Here is a 17,319-nt window from a genome sequence, read left to right as displayed (position 1 = left end):
TCGCCCCCCCCCCCCCCCCCCTCGCTCTACCATCCACTCTGCACAAAGCAGTACACATTTTCCAAAAATAGACACCAGCGTGTGTCCCCCCCCCCATGCTTAACGCCTCCCAGTAGCATCCCATGACGTTTAGAAGAGACCCCCAGCTCCCACAAGTCCTCGCAGGGTGCTCGTCTGTCCAGCTCTCCCCATTCTAGAAGTCAGTGTAAACTCCAGTCACGTAGAGCAGGCCAGACTCAGCCTGCCTCCAGACCTCTATGCCTGCTGTCCTCTGCTGGGTCCCTCCTTTCCTAGTGGGACCAGCAGATGGCATAATGGTTATGTCGCTGGACTCTCACGTACTTGACCACAGTTTGAGTCCCAGACCTGGCAGCTTAAAAAATTCATGTGGGGGGCCGGCAGGTGACGTGGTGGTTAAAGGTGCTGGATTCCCACATGGCCTACCATGGTTCAGGTCCTGGATGTGGCGGCCTACGCAGCACCTAAGGGCTCCCACTTTTTTTTTTTGGAGGGGTTTTTTTTGTTTTTGTTTTTGTTTTTTTTTTTAATTATTGGGCGCATGCGCTCGCCAGAAAGACAGAGAGACAGAGAGATAGAAAGCGAGAAATCACACCAGAGGGGATGGTCACACCATAATCCCTTCTCCTCCATTCTCCTCTCAGGATCTTGGGCATGCACACACACGCGCCCAGCATGAGTTTAAGTCAGCAGTTCTGGGACTCAAACCGCGGTTGACTACATGGGAGTCCAGCAACATAACCATTACACTAACTGCTGGTCCCTGGACTCCTACTTCTTGATTCAGGGCTCTCTGAGTTCCCACACACCACAGTACTGTAAATTCCTTTTAAACTTCACTTTGGGGGCGCCAGCAGATGGTATAGTAGTTATATTGCTGGACTCCCACACAGCTGACCACAGTTCAAGTCCTAAACCTGGTGGCTTGGGACTCATGCTGGGTGCATGTGCGTGCATGCCCAAGATCCCAAGAGAAGGGATTGTGGTGTGGCCATCCCCCAGAGAGTGACTTCTCACTGTCCTTCCCTCTCACTGTCTCTCTCTCTCTCTCTCTCTCCAGGGGATGCATGCGCCCTAAGGCAAAAACCTCTTTAAAAAAAAAGTTCACTTTGGCTTCATTTGGTTTCCTTCTCAAAACTATTGAAAGAACCTCCTTTATACAAGGGCAAGCTGGGACACCACTGCAGAGGGAAGACGCTTTCTTTGTTCATTTAAGTGCTCACCGCCCCCTTTCTCCCACTCTACTTGAACCACCTGCCTCTCTGAGTGTCACATCAGCCATCTGCTAAAATGAGCTTTTACCCGTACAAAGACATTTTGAGATGAAAAAGCAAACTACAAAATTAGAAAGCTATCTGAGAAGTCGATCTGCGCATGAGCGGCTGAGAACGCCGCGTGCGTTTGCCATGGAAACCGTGTTATAAATGGTGAGCTCTGTGGGGCTACGAGATTATGAAACAGATCTCAGGTTGCACCTCTTCCCTCCATCTCACTGTCACCATCCAAGTCACTCCCACTCAGGCCACCGCAGCCCCTAGCCCCTCCCCCACTCTCCCCAGCTCTACCATCCACTCTGCACAAAGCAGTACACATTTTCCAAAAATAGACACCAGCGTGTGTCCCCCCCCCCATGCTTAACGCCTCCCAGTAGCATCCCATGACGTTTAGAAGAGACCCCCAGCTCCCACAAGTCCTCGCAGGGTGCTCGTCTGTCCAGCTCTCCCCATTCTAGAAGTCAGTGTAAACTCCAGTCACGTAGAGCAGGCCAGACTCAGCCTGCCTCCAGACCTCTATGCCTGCTGTCCTCTGCTGGGTCCCTCCTTTCCTAGTGGGACCAGCAGATGGCATAATGGTTATGTCGCTGGACTCTCACGTACTTGACCACAGTTTGAGTCCCAGACCTGGCAGCTTAAAAAATTCATGTGGGGGGCCGGCAGGTGACGTGGGGGGTCAAGGGGACGTGGTGGTTAAAGGTGCTGGATTCCCACATGGCCTACCATGGTTCAGGTCCTGGATGTGGCGGCCTACTTTCTCACTTTCCCTTTCTCTCTCTCTCTCTGTCTGTCTGGTCAAATTTAAAAAATAATAACAACAACAACAAAGGGAATTAATTAAATAAACAATTCTTAAAAAAAAAAAAACAAAAAACTCATGCTGGCTGCATGTGCATGCATACAATGGAGAAGGGACTGCAGCATGGCCATCCCCCTAGGGAGTGATTTCTCATTTTCCTTCATTTACCTCCTCTCTCAAAGCCAGGTCGACTTCTTCAATTTCTCTTACCTCCTCTCCTGTTCTCTTTGCCGTCACCTTTTGATTCTCTTGCTTTATTACATTTTGAGCAGGAAGTAAAGCTAAACACACGGATCTAGCACTTTTCATCAGTATTTAGGTGCCCCCCCCCATCTGCCAGCTCTTTTATATCATCTCTCACAGGACTCTGACAGCCAACGGTGGGGTTTTGGTTCACAAAGCAAAGAAATACAAAGAAGAGAAGGATGTGAGATAATCTGGGCCAGAGTTAGAAGAATAAAGAGTAAAGGAGAATGAAGTTTAAAAAGCCCTACACGCCCACGTGCACAGGGAATATTTAGAGCAGGAATAACCCGCCGATGGCTAGTCGAAGCTGGTCAAGGGCAAAGCTTGGGGTGCTTTGAGCAGCATGAAGAACAGAACCTACAGAGTGTCTTAGCTTCCTGCACTGACCACCGGGTGGCACTGCTGGCCCAAGACAGCCAGGGGGATAGGCTCACAGACAATGGGAAGGCAAACAGGAAGCTGAAGGTTGTCTAGGTGAGTCATTCACAAGGCTTTACCTGGGAAAATGGCTTCGCAGATGTGTGGCACTGAAGGGTTATTATTTGACCAAAATGATACACTAGAAAACCCACGGGCTAGATACCATAACTGTGTTAGCTGATCCCAAACCCAGCTATCACATATAATAAATACTCCAGACCTACTGAATCAGAATTTCTAGAGATGGAGTTCTGGAATTCATTTTTAGTGAATTCTTCAGTGGTTCCAATTTATAATTAAGTTTGGAACACAATCTAAAAGGGATTCTGCATATTTTTAAATACCCAATGACATCAGAGTAGCTGGGAATATTGATATTAACTCTTCAATGCTAACAACATAAATAATCCACCCTCCAAACACTAACAGTAATTCCTTAAGCTTACACTGCCTTCCTTCCTTCCTTCCTTCCTTCCTTCCTTCCTTTCTTTTTTTGGAGAGGTTTTTGCTTCAAGACACTCACCAGAAAGACAGAGAGAGACAGAAAGCGAGAAATCACTCTCCAGTGGGGATGGCCATATTGTAATCCCTTCTCCTCCATTCTCCTCTCAGGATCTTGGACACACACGCACATGCACCCAGCGTGAGTTTAAGCCACCGTGTCCGGGGCTCAAACCTCAGTCAACTACATGTCCAGCGACATAGCCATTACACCAACTGCTGGTCCCATCTTTTTTTCTTTTTTTTTTTTTTTTAAGAATTATGTATTTATTATTTTTTTTATATAAATTTGACCAGAGAGAGAAGGAAAGCGAGAAAGCAAGCCACTGGGTCCTGAACTGAACCCGTAGTCAGCCATGGGGGCGTCCAGTGCTTTAACCACCAAGGCACTTGCCAGCCCCAGGCTTATGCTTTCCAAAAGCTTTTTTGTTTGTTTGTTTTGAAGAAATATTTATTTAATTTTATTTATTATTATTATTATTATGTTTAAATTGCTATAGGATATATGTGTTCACCAGAGAGAGAGAGAAAGAGAGAGGAAAAATGAGAAAGCAAGCTGCCAGGTCTAGGATTCGAACAGTGGTTGGCCATTTGGGAATCCAGCACCATAACCACTCACAACCCCTAAGCCCCCCGCCTCCCCTTTTTTTTTTTTTTAAAGAGATTTTTGCTATAGGGCACATAAGTTTGCTGGAGAGAAAGACAAAAAGCAAGAAATCACCCCCTAAGAGGGATGGCCACACTGCAATCCCTTCTCCAACCTCCTCTTGGGATTTTTGGCATGAACGCACACACCCAGCAAGAGTTTTAAACCACTAGGTCTGGGACTCAAACTGCTACTCATTACGTGGGAGTCCAGCAATGTAACCATTACACCATCTGCTAGTCCCTTGTTTGTTTTTTTTCTTTGAAAGATTTTTTTGTGTGTGTGTGTAAGGCACATGTGCTCACCAGACAGGCAGAAAGAGACAAAGATAGAAAGTGAAAAATCACTCCCCAGGGGGGATGGCCATGCCACAATCCCTTCTCCTCCATTCTTTCAGGATTCTGGGCACTCACACACATGTGCCTGGTGTGAGTTTCAAGCCTCTGGGTCTGGGACTCGAACCGCGGTTGCCCGTGTGGAGTCCAGCACTTTAATCACTAATTGGCTAGCCCAAATTAGTAAACTTTTAAGAGCAGTTTTAGGTTTGGAGTAAAACTGACAGACAGTACAGAGACAGCGTTTAAAAGTAGCTCATTTGAAAATCAGTCGCCACCACTCCTGCTAGCACTCTGAGCGTGGGAGTAGAGACAGCGTTTAAAAGTGGCTCATTTGAAAATCAGTCGCCACCACATCATGGTGTTTTCACACCGCGAAGTCTCGTCCTTTCCAGCTAACCCTACGTACCGTTCTTGAATGACTTTGGAGTAAGCACCAGCGTTCAACGTTTTTCTGATCAGGTCACAAATGTGAGAGCTCTCTCCTGGGCATCGAGGGAGTCCAAAAACACCTACAAAGTAAAAGACAAAGATCAATTTCTTCCAAAATCATGTACTGAATGCCAGTATGAGCAAGGTACCATGAGAAACAAAAACAGACAGGAACCAGACTCTGATCTCATTCATTCATTCTCAAAAAAAGAAAATATCTTGAAGACAAACCATACCCAGCCTCTTCTGGCGTTCCACATGCCCTTCTGCCTCTGGACCTTAGCACCTGCTTCTGGACTGCATCACATGGCTGGACTCGTTCTCGTCTCTAGCTTCAGGTCTTAGCTTTGGAAGTCCTACCTGACTACACTAACTCAGCCATTCCCATCTCTACTTCCTTCCCCTACCCCCAGTTAGACTTTCTTATAGAGAGAGATTTTTGCTATAGGGTGTGTATGCTTGTCAAACACGTAGACAGAAAGTGAGAAATTACCCCTTCGGGGGGGGTGGTGGGGGAGGTGGTCGTGCCCCAATCCCTTTTCCTTCTTTCTCCTCTTGGGATTTTGGGCACGCACACACACACGCCCGGCATGAGTTTTAAACCTCAGGTCTGGAACCTGAACCATGGTAGGCTACATGGGAGTCCAGTGATGTAACCATTACGCCATCTACTGGTCCTTAAAGGTTTTTTTTTAACCAGTGTGACCAAGGAATCATGTAGGTTAAAATGCAATAAAACACAGGTAGAAAGGTCAAAGTTACCTTGGTGCTGGCCCCCAACTGAGATCAGGTTGACCATGGGAGGTGATGGGCATCTCTGAACCACTGCCCTCCTGGGAGAGAAAAAGAGGCTTATGAATTCTGTCGGATGGAAGTGCTTCATTAACACTCAGTTTCAGAAATTAAGATTCTTTTTTTTTTTTTGGAGAGGTTTTCGCTATAGGGCGTGTGCGCTCGCCAGACAGACAGAGAGACAGAAAGCGAGAAATCACCCCCCAGGGGGGATGGTCACGCCGCAATCCCTTCTCCATTCTCCTCTCGGGATCTTGGACATGCACGCACACGCGCCTGGCATGAGTTTTAAGCCACCGGGTCCGGGACACGAACCATGGTCGACTACGTGGGAGTCCAGCGACATAGCCATTACACTAACTGCTGGTCCCGAGAGATTAAGATTCTTAATCCTCAGAGCCAGCAGGTAGCGTAGTAGCTAAGGCACCTGACTCCTACATGGCTGACTGCGATTCAAGTGCTGGACCTGGTGGCTTAAAACTCATGCCAGGCGCGTGTGCGTGCATGTCCAAGATCCCGAGAGGAGAATGGAGAAGGGATTGCGGCGTGACCATCCCCCCTGGGGGATGATTTCTCGCTTTCTGTCTCTCTCCAGTGCCTTAGCTACTACGCTACCTGCTGGCTCTGAGGATTAAGAATCTTTTTAATTAAAAAAAAAATTTTTTTTTTAATTAAAAAGATTCTTAATCCTCTAGGATTCCCCACAGCCACAGCATTTTAGGATGTTCCTCAGATATGGCCAAACACAAGTCTTTACTCTTTCAGAGGAAATATATTAAGTTCCATAGAGCTTCAGCGTACTTTTCAAAGTTGCCAGGTCCGGGACTCAAACCATGAAATCAGCCATGTGGGATCTATCACCTGACCTCCACACCACCTGCTGGTCCTCCATAGAGCTTCTTATGGAGGGACATTTTGGAATAATTTTCCTCTCAAGATAGGTAAGGATCTCAAATGAATTTGTGGAGTGTATTGATCTGAATAAGAGGGAGAAAATGTATTCTACATAAGGGGCATAAAATAACAGAAAGATACCTACAGAAACTGGCCTCCCTGGGAGAATCCCATAGCATTGTAGCCTTTCTGCAGTTCAGGATCCTTAGCAAGAAGCTGACACACCATTGCAACTTGGGAATTAACATTCAAGAAGAAGCTGTTTTCCACATCCTAAAAAAAAAAAAAAAAAAGAGCCACGGTAGTGAAAGGGTGGGACTGAAAACAACCACCAACTCTTCTCAAGAAGAGAACTTGTTTAAGGTGATGTCTTCGGGGCTGGCAGGTAACATGGTAGTTAAGGAACTTGACTCCCCCATGGTCAACCACAGTTCAAGTCCCGGACCTAGCAGCTTGCTTTCTCATTTTTCCTCCACTCTGTCTCCCTCTGGTCAAATTAAAATAATAATAATAACAACAACAAATACAAATAAGTAAATAAATAATTCTTTTTTAAAAAGAGAGATGTCCTCACATAAGCCATTAAGGGTGAAAGTATCATTATATGATTTGGTGCTAAAAATATAAGACAAAACACTTGCTTTGCACATTCTATGAACTCAATCAGTAAACTTTCAAAAGGACAGAGTGGTGAAGGGCCTTACCTCCAGCATGTTCTTCCCAATCTCTAAAGATAAGACGTAAATTCCAGGTATTTTCTTCTCAACCATTTTCTTAACAGCACCCATACTTAAGGGATTACAACAGCTGTCACCTAGCCAACAAAAATGATCATAGAAATCCATGAATCAAAACAATATGATATTACCCTTTTGTGCCTTCATGGGCATTATCAAGATCCAAAAAGACAATATACAGAATGGGAGAAAATACTTACGAAACATCTCTGATAAGGGTTTACTATCCGGAATAGATAAGGAACACTTAGGGCTTGACCAGAAGACAAACTTCATCTTAAACTGAGAAAAGGACTCTGGCGTTTCTCCAAAGAAGATACAAATGGCCAGCAACATGTACACAAAAAGACGTTCCACATCACCAGTCATTAGGGAAATGGAACTCCAAACCACAGTGAGATACCATTTCGTACCCACCAGGATGGCTTTAATCATAATAATCTGGAGACCGGCCCATGGACTGGCTCCCACATGGCTGGCCTTGTGGTTTGGTAGCTTGAGAGACACGACTGGCACTTGCGCATGCTCAAAACCCTAGTAGAGGGAGGGATGAAAGAAGGGGGATTACAGCGAGTTCACGCCCCATGGGGGATGCTTTCTCTTTCTCCCTCTCTCTTTCTCTCTCTCAGAAGTGCACACACCCTCTGGCAAATGAATGATAATAATTTAAAAACAAAATCAGAAAACATCAAGTGTTGCCAAGGACATGGAGAAGGAGAAACTTTATTCATTGTTGGTGGGAATGTAATATGCAGCCATTGTGCAAAACAGTTTGGAGCTCCCTCAAAAAAGTTAAACATGCATTACCATACAGCCCAGCACGTCTACTCCTAGGTAATGGACCCAAGAGAGATGAAAACATACTCCACACAGAAATGTGTACATCAGTATCAACAGCAGCATTATTTGCAATAGCCAAAAGGTGGAAACAACCCAAATATTCACCAGGAATGAATGGATGGGGCCAGCAGGTGGCGTGGTGGTTAGGGTATTGGACTCCCACAGGGCTGACTGCAACTCAGAGTCCCAGACCTGGTGGTCTGAAAACTCACACCAGGTGTTTGTGTGTGTGTGTGTGTGTGTGTGTGTGTGTGTATGTGCATGCCCAAAATCCTAGGAGTAGAATGGAGGGGTGATTTCTTACTTTCCCTCTCACTCTCTCTCTCTGGCAAACGCACACACCCTATGGCAAAAACTCTTAAAATAAATTTTATAATAATTATTTAATTTTATTTATTATTCATATTTTAAAATTTGCTATAGGGCACATGTGCTCACCAAAGAGAAACAGTGTGAGAGAGAGAGAGCGAGCGAGAGAAAGTGAGAAAGCAAGCCACCAGGTCCAGGACTCAAATCACAGTTGGCCACATGGGAGTCTAACTCTTAAGCACCATACCACCTGCTGGCTCCAAAACAAATAATTTTTTAAAAATTAAACCAAAAAAAGATAAACATATTGTGGTATACCCATATAGCAAAATATTATTCAGCCACAAAAAGGAATGAAGTTTGGACACATGCTATAACTTGGATGACCTCAAAAACAATTATGCTCAGTAAAATAAGCCCAGACACAAAAGACTACATACATGATTCCTTTTATACAACGCTATGGCTTCAATATGTCCCCTGAAAATTCACATGTCAGGACTTAATTGTATTGATGGTATTGTAAAGCAACGATCCTAAACTTTCTTGGCACCAGGGACCAGGTACATGGAAGACAACTTTTCAGTGGACGAGGGGTGGGGGATGGTTTCAGGATGATTCAAGCACATTACATTGTAATATATAATGGAGTAATTATACAACACACCATAATGCAGTATTTACAGCCATTCCCCAGTGCTAGCATCACCACCTCAGCTCTACCTCAGATCATCAGATATTAGATTCCAAAGGAACGCACAACCTAGATCCCTCACATTGCAGTATGAACTGCACATGAAGCGTGATCTCACAGTAATCTGACAGGAGGCAGAATTCAGGGTGAGATCTAGTGCAAGGTGATTGGTTCACGGTGAGTGCATCATGGGGCAAGAGTCTCAAGAATAAATTAATGATATCTCACGAGACCCAATTTGTTCTAGCTTTGGTGAGAAGGGATTAGTTCTCCCAAGAGCTGGTTGTTATACAAGATAGATCAGTTAGGAATGTTTTCTCTCTTTGCATGGGACTGCCATCCCCTGCACATCCTCAGCCATGCTGTAGGCCCAGGCCTTTGGACATTCCAGCCACCAAAGCTGTGATTATTAAATCCTATTTCTTTATAAAATTACCCAGGCTCAGGTGTTTCTGGTAGCAACAATAAAAAAACAGACTAAGACATATAATATAACCAGAATAAGCAAATCCATTGAGACAGAAGGGGTGAACATTAGCAGGGTAGGAGGAGGGAGGAGTGAGGAGTAATTACTTAATGAGCACAGGTGTTTTCCTAAGGTGTTGAAAAGTTGTTTTTTTTGTTTTGTTTTGTTTTTTTGAGAGTTTTTTTTGCTATAGGGCACATGCGCTCGCCAGACAGACAGAGAGAGATATAGAGACAGAAAGCGAGAAATCACCCCCCAAGGAGGATGGTCACGCCGCAATCCCTTCTCCTCCATTCTCCTCTGGGATCTTGGGCACGCACACACACGTGCCCGGCGTGAGTTTTAAGCCACCGGGTCTGGGACGCGAACCGCGGTTGACTACGTGGGAGTCCAGCGACATAGCCATTACATTAACTGCTGGTTCCCCCTACGGTGTTGAAAAGTTTTGAAACTCGAGAGAAGCGGTGGTTGTCATCCATTATGAACACACTAAGTGCCTCTGCGTTATACACTTTAATTTTGAACTGGGGCTAGCAGGTGGTGTGGAGGTCAAAGCACTGGACCCCAAATGACCAGCTGTGTAGTTTGAGTTCTGGACCCAGCAGCTTGAGACTCAGGCCGAATGCATGTACATGTGCGCCCAAAACCCTGAGAGGAAAATGGAGAAGGGATTGCAGCGTGGCCATCCCCACTGGGAGGTGACTTCTCACTTTCCTTCTCTCTCTGTCTCTCTGTCTCTGACTCTGGTGAACACACGCACCATAGAGTAAAAGCTAAAAAAAAAAAAAAAAAAGCTGAACTATATGTTACATGAATTTTACCTCAATAAAAAATAAAGAAAGAAAAGAAAAATAATTTCTTTCTTGATTCCTGTTTATCAAGTAAAAAATAACGAGTTTCAAAAACCTATACAAGGGGACCAGCGGGTAGCGTGATGGTTAAGGCACTGAACACTCCCACACAGCTAACCGTGGTTCAAGTCCTGGACCTGGTGGCTTGCTTTCTCTCTCTCTCTCTCTGTGTCTCTCTGTGGCCAAATTAAAATAAATGAATGAATAAATAAAATAATTCTTAAAAAAAAAAACCATACAATATAATCAGGACACCAAATATACGAGTGAACATAAGCAGAAGGGCAGGTCCCTCTCCCTCATATGGGATACATGGGTGAACAGACCCCAAGCTTTCTGCTTTAGGGCCAGGACTACAGCGAGGTGAGCGAGCTCCTGGGGACGGGATGTAAGGAAGCACTGACTCGTGGGAGAGCGCAAGTGCTGATCCTGAACTTGGACAGACATAAGAGTGCCTCGTCACCCTTCACTCCATGCCACCACTCCAAAGTCTAAGACCTGTTTCTTTTCCTGTTCCGGGAAAGGAGAACTAAGAACCAGAAACAAACTGACTAACATCTGAGTGGGACTCGTGGAATGAGATCACTTCCCATGTTGAATTTAGTCAGCCTACTTTCAACCCGAAAAGAACCAGCTTAAAGAAAGGAGAGCTATGGCCTATGGAATCTTCTATTTTGTCCTGGCCACAGTCGCCACACTGAACTGCAGTTGCTGGTTACTTAGCTGCCGCCCCTGCGGACTGACAGAGCTGGGAGAGCTCAGAGCAGCTCTCTGTTTCCTCTTTCTCCCTCTTTATTTTCCTGGGGCTGCACAGTTTGAGCCCCGGAGCTGGCAGTGAGAAACATGCTGGCCGTGTGTGTGTATGTGTGTGTGTGTGTGTGTGTGTGTGTGCCCCAAATCCCAAAAGGATGGAGAGAGGACAGAGCACACGCATGTGCACAGAGATAGAGATGAGCACTCGCTGCGGGTCTGGTGACCCTGCAGTCCCATTCCTCCAGTCCTCCAGCTCATCAGATCGTGGGCACTTGTGCGCATGCCCAGCATGTTTCAGGGACTACTACAGCAGGGTTAAGAGAGCACTCAGGACTCAGTGGTGATGTGGTGCTCAGGACCAGCCAGATGCCACATGCCAACTAGGGTGAGGATCCCCAGCCTGGCCAGAGAGAAAGTGAGAAAGCAAGCCACCAGGTCTGGGACTCGAATCACGGTCAGCCATGTGGGAGTCCAGCGTCCTTAATCACCACACCACCTGCCGGCCCCTTGAGTGATCTTCATATTGGTGAATCCAATCATCAATGCTCAGCCCTTACTTGACCCAGGTGATCACTCTCTCTTGAATCATTTTCCTCACTTGGCTTCCAGGACACCTCCGCCTCATTGGTTAGTCCCTCACTGTCTCCTTTGCTAGTTCCTCCTCGCCTCCTCCACCTTCAGATGCCAGAGTACCCAGGATTCAGTCCGCGGCATACACATACTCCCTAGGGGATCTCACCAACTCTCAAGCATTGAAGACTAGGTAATGCTCCCAACTTGAATCTCCAGCCTGTATCTGTCATAGACTCCACAGGCCTGTACATCTACTGAACGTCTAGCAGGATTTCAAAGTCAGCAGGCCCAAAAGCAGAGTCTCGATTTCTCCCCTCCCTGAGTCTGTTCACCCTCCAGGCTCCCCCACGTTGGTAAAATGACAACTTTATCCTTTTAGTTCTCAGGCCAAAACCTGTGGTGTCATCTTTGACTTTTTCTCTTATCCCACATATAATCTGTTGGCAAATTCCATAGTTTCCATTATCAAAATGTATCCAAACTTCCAGGCTAGCCCATGGTGTGGTGGTTAAAGAGGCTGGATCCCACATCACTGACTACATGGTTTGAATCCCAGACCCAGCAGTTGAGAAGCATGCCAGGTGTGGGGCCAGCAGGTGGTGTGGTGGATAAGGGCACTGGATTCCCACATGACCAACCATGGTTCAAGTCCTGGACCTGGTGGCTTGCTTTCTCACTTTCCCTTTCTCTCTCTCTCTCGTCAAATAAAGAAAAAAAAAATAACAATAATAAATAGAAATAAATAAATAATTTTTAAAAAAAAGAAAGAAAGAAAGAAACATGCCAGGTGTGTGTGTGAGTGCCCAAAATCCCCAAAGGAGAGAGGGAGGAAAAGGGATTGCAACATGACCACTCCTCATGCAAGGGGGTGGGGGTGGTGGGTGTTTCTCGTGTTCTTTTTCTCTCTACTAAGCACACATGCCCTCTGACAAATCAAAAACTATATATTTATGTTTTATATATATAAATATCTCGGAACTTTGATGACTTCTCAACACCTATGCTGTTACTACCCAACTGCAAGCCACCATCTCTTGGTTAAACGACAACTGCTTGCTAACTTGTTGCCCTGCAACTGTCCACTACCCCGTCCAGTCTGTTCTCAGTACAGCAACTAGCCTGACCCTGTAAAGTGTAAAGCAGATCACGTCACTCAGCTGGTGGAGCCCCCAGGGGTTCCCATCTCACTCTAGCCAAAGTCCCTGTATCAGCCTTCATAGACCGAGCAGCATCTGTATCCAACAACATCTGTATCCAGCAGCATCTGTATCCAACCCCAACATAAATCCCCATTCTCTTCCCCTTGCTCGCTCAGTCCCAGCCACACTGACCTAGGTGCTGGCTGAACACACCTGACACGCTGCTGCCTCAGGGCCTTCGCATTTGCTGTCCTGTCCACCACCTCTCCAAATGGCACCTTCCCTCATCCACTTTGTGCCTTCACTCAGACGCCGCTTTCTCAGTGAACCCTTTCCTGACTGCTCTATAAGATTTCACACCCCAACTTTCAGCCTATAACAAACCCTCACTTTATTTTTCTCTTGCACTTATCACATTTGACATTTATATGTTTTACTTATCTTTTTCTTTATTGTCTTTCTCTCTCACTGGAAACTAAGTTCCAAAAGAACAAAGAATTAGTCTGTGCGGTCTCCTCAGTACCTAACAGGTGCTCGCTAACTATGTGCTAAACGTCCAGATGGACTCCAGGGAGGTGCCTCACCGATCTCCGTGCACTGTGAACCAACAAAGAGACGGATGTGCCGGCCATGGAGCCACAGCTGGCTCGCCGGCCCAAGTGCCAGAGATGGTACCCAGACGCCACCACTGCGAGCATCGAACCAGGACAGCACGCCAGTATGCAACGCAGCGCAAGCGTCCCTCGCCTTCTCCGTATCAAATGCAGAAGAGCCTCCCCCCGTCGACCCTGAAACGCTGGGCCAGCCTCCAGAGCCGCATTCTGCAGACTCGAACCCAGGGAGAAGCGAGCGAGCGAGCGAGTCGCCAAACCCTTCGGCCCTCTGCTCACCCACTCACCCATGCCATGCCAGATCACCAGCGGCAGCGGCGTGGGCGGGTCGAGATGCCCCGGCGCCCCGGCAACGCAGGACCAGGACAGGAGAGCGACGGCCAAGAGCCACAAGCAGCTGGGAGACGCCATGTTGGTCCAATCACATGACCGCGAGCACGCGACTCGGGGACTCCAGCTCCCGCAGCACCCCTAGCCGCGTGGGCGGGGACCCTGGGGCGGAGGGGGCGGCCACGCTCCGGCCGGACCGCGCTGGCGGAGCCGGGCCTGCGCCCCCTGGGCCGCCCGCCTCCGTGGTCCAGAACCGCCGCCCGGGTTGTCAGCGCTTGCTGCGTGCGACTCAGGCGCCGTGCCCAGGGCTGTGCATCTTGTCACCGAGTTCACCCTCGCAGTGTCACTGCTATGAGGATCAGGGTGTGCACGGCAGCCTGTACCCACTTCTCCCCATTGCACAGGTGAGGGCACTGAGGCACCGAAAGTGCGGGCCAGCTGCGCGGGCACAGTGAGGGCAGGCTGGTGGGTGCAAAGTCGCAGCTGTCCTCCGCCGCCCCGGACGGCCTTTGAAGTCAAAAGCTCTGAGCAGGGAAGGTAGAGGAGGGGAAGGAGGGAGGAAGAAAGGTAAGAAGGAAGGAAGGGGCTCTCTGTTAGAAACGGAATGGGGAGACCTGACTTCCAGCCAGCCAGGACTCAACGTGGCAGGACGTGGTATTTGTTCTGGATCCTGAAGAAAAGGTGGAATTTCAACAGGCAAGAATGAAATTCAGGAGAAGGACGGACATGAGCTCAGGAAGAGTAGGTGTGCTTTCTAGAAATGTAGCCTGCGGACGGACAGGAGCATCTGTGGGATGTGTGAGAGCGATGGGCGATGGAGCAATCGCTGCCTCTTTCTGCTCTAATCTCGGATCTGGAGTATTGAAGAGCCAGTCGTCAATCCTAGCCTCCTCTCCAGACTCTTCTGGCTGCTTTTATGTTCTATTGCCACATTTCATTCTCAATCCTCTTGTTATTTCAGCCCCCTGCTCAATTTTTTTTTTCCAGAAAAAAACATCAATAAGGAATTTGCTAAGTAAGTTAGGGTGTATCCACTATACAACCAACTGCTCTGAAGGCTGGCCTTAGAATGGATGAAGGAGATTTGCCTACAGTGACCTAAAAAGATGTCCTCCATATTCTGTGAACACAAAGTGGTTACAAACCTCTGCCTCCCGGCCAGAAGCATTCTATTCAATGCTGTTGGGGCTAGCATTAGTTGCTCATAGAAAAAGCCAACTGAAATGTAAAATTATAAAGCACTATACAATATACCTGTCAGCAGAAAATAACAAACTCTAAAAAATTAATAATTAATAGTTATTGTGGCTTATTTCCATGCAGAATATGAGTGACCTAGGCCCGGAGAGGAGGCAGAATATGCCTTTCTCTTGGGGTGATCAGGTACAGGAGTTCCTTTTAATTTGATTTTGAGAGCGAGAGACAGAGTTTGAAATTTAGTGAAACGTTTTCCATTGGTCTTGTCCAAAAAGGCAGGGCATGTGGAAGCAGGGGCTTGTAGGTTATAGGTGGGTTTTACAGCTTTTAGGGTAGTGATTGGAAAAGGAAGATTGTTGACATCAGAAAGGAATGTACTTTAACAGTGATAAGGAGCCTTCATATACTCACAAAGATACCCCAGTACTATGCCAAGGGCAGGATATAGGAAGAATCCTGTTACTAATGGGCCAAAATGGTCTGTCAACATCTGGGGGCAGCGACTCCCCCTAGACCCTCTGGAAATTACTTTAGAAATGCCAAGGGCAGGATATAGGAAGAATCCTGTTACTTATGGGCCAAAATGGTCTGTCAACATCTGCGGGCACGACTCCCCCTAGACCCTCTGGAAATTGCTTTAGAAAAATAGGAAAAAGCAGTCAGCCTTCTGTCCACTTACCATTTAGTTTGTTTTAAGAGAAATAAGCTTGGGCCGCCACATAGTGCAGTGCTTAATCTGTGTGCACAGGGAACCGGATCACACCTGGAGGACACAGGTTCAAGTTCTGCCCTGAGGGCTTAGAAAACACTTGGGGTTGGGCCTGGCAGGTGATGTGGTGGTTAAGGGCTCTGAACTCCCACATGGCCAAACACGGTTTGAGTCCCAGACCTGGTAGCTTGCTTTCTCACTTTCCCTTTCACTTTCTCTCTGTCTGATCAAATTTAACAATAATAGCAAATGAAAGAAAATTAAATAATAAATAGGAATAATTACTAATTCTTAATTATTCATTCATTTATTTTAATTTGACCAGAGAAAGACATAGAGAGAGAGAAAGTGAGAAAGCAAGCCACCAAGTCCAGGACTCGAAGTGCTGTCGGCCATGTGAGTGTGTCCAGCACCTTAACCATCATGCCACCTACTGGTCCCCTAAATAAAATAATTCTTAAAAAAAGAAAAAAGAAAGAAAACACTTGTGGCATACATGTGTTGGTGCCCAGCCAGCAGCCAGTGGCATGGTGGTTAAAACTGTTGGATCCTGGGATCAGCAGATAGCATAATGGCTATGTTGCTGCACTCCCATGTGGTCTACCATGGTTCAAGTCCCGGACCCGGTTGCTTAAACATGCTGTATACATAGGAAACCAAGCAAGGACCCCCTAATGTATTTTCTAAGATTCTTGAAGGTCCATTTACATTGTAATGGCCCGGAGTAAGAAGTAAGTCTTCAGATTTTTGGTTATGATAATGACCATCATGGACCATGAGTGAGGGACATTTGACCTCCAACTCTCACTTAAAGTAAAGAAAAGGTTTTCATTTCAATATGTAAGATGTTTTATAGGCTGGAAACTGCTGATTGTGAGCTCAAAGACTCCAGGCTGAGTGGCTCCAGATACCTGAAGAAAACTGTGATTATCTAAGGCCTCACCAATCAAGAATGCCCACGAGATGATCACGCCCTCTTGAATCAATCACTGAACTGAACATGCGCCTGGGATCTCTGCCCCTAATATTACCCTTAAAAACATATGCAGGGGGGAACCAGCATTTAGCGTAACGGCTATGTCGCTGGACTCCCACGTTGTCGACTGTGGTTCGCATCCCGGACCTGGTGGCTTAAAACTCATGCTGGGTGTGTGTGCGTGCGTGCCCAAGATCCCGAGAGGAGAATGGAGGAGAAGGGATTGTGGCATGACCATCCCCCCTGGGGGGTGAGTTCTCGTTTTCTGTCTCTATGTCTCTCTCTGTCTGCCTGGCGAGCGCACGCGCCCTATAGCAAAAACCTCTCCACAAAAAAAAAAAAAAAAAAAAAATGCAGGGAACATCTCGGGGAGACTGGGTCTGTTCAGCATGAGCTGCCCACTCTCCTTGCTTTGCGCTTTGCAACAAAGCTGTACTTCCCTTCAACACACCGTGTGCCTGTGGTTTGGTTTTATAGTGCTTGGCTGAGCGAACCTGATTTGAGTTTGGTAACACATGTGAGTCCAAGATCCTGAGAGGAGAATGGAGGAGAAGGGATTACGGTGTGGCCATCCCCCCCCACCCCCGGTGGGGAGTGATTTCTCTTGCTTTCTGTCTCTCTGTCTCTCTCTGTCTTTCTGGTGGATGCATGCGCCCTATAGCAAAAACCTCTTAAAAAAAAAAAGCCTGTTGGATCCCACATGACCAACAGTTCGAGTCTCAGAACCAACAGCTTGAAAAAGACACCTGGCGAGTGTGTGCTTGCTCAAAATCCAGA

At 46.8% G+C, this 17,319-nt stretch overlaps 1 protein-coding gene across 1 annotated transcript in view; it reads right to left on the bottom strand.

Annotated features, from left to right (window-relative positions):
• The window catches only part of PPT1 (palmitoyl-protein thioesterase 1), a 24,734-nt gene extending 10,963 nt beyond the window's left edge, over window positions 1-13,771 (bottom strand). The window contains exons 1-5 of the mRNA XM_006164946.3: window positions 13,618-13,771; window positions 7,062-7,171; window positions 6,503-6,630; window positions 5,434-5,504; window positions 4,649-4,751 (exon numbers count right to left, since the gene is read on the bottom strand). Of these exons, the coding sequence (XP_006165008.1) occupies window positions 4,649-4,751; window positions 5,434-5,504; window positions 6,503-6,630; window positions 7,062-7,171; window positions 13,618-13,741 (536 nt within the window). The 5' untranslated portion in view covers window positions 13,742-13,771. The remainder of the gene's footprint in view (window positions 1-4,648; window positions 4,752-5,433; window positions 5,505-6,502; window positions 6,631-7,061; window positions 7,172-13,617) is intronic.
• Window positions 13,772-17,319: the final 3,548 nt, after the last annotated feature.

Source organism: Tupaia chinensis, unplaced genomic scaffold (genome assembly GCF_000334495.1).
Source record: "Tupaia chinensis unplaced genomic scaffold, TupChi_1.0 Scaffold143758_1, whole genome shotgun sequence".
Classification (NCBI taxonomy): Eukaryota; Metazoa; Chordata; class Mammalia; order Scandentia; family Tupaiidae; genus Tupaia; species Tupaia belangeri.
Note: the sequence above shows the minus strand (reverse complement) of the source record. Positions and strands in the feature narration are given on the sequence as shown.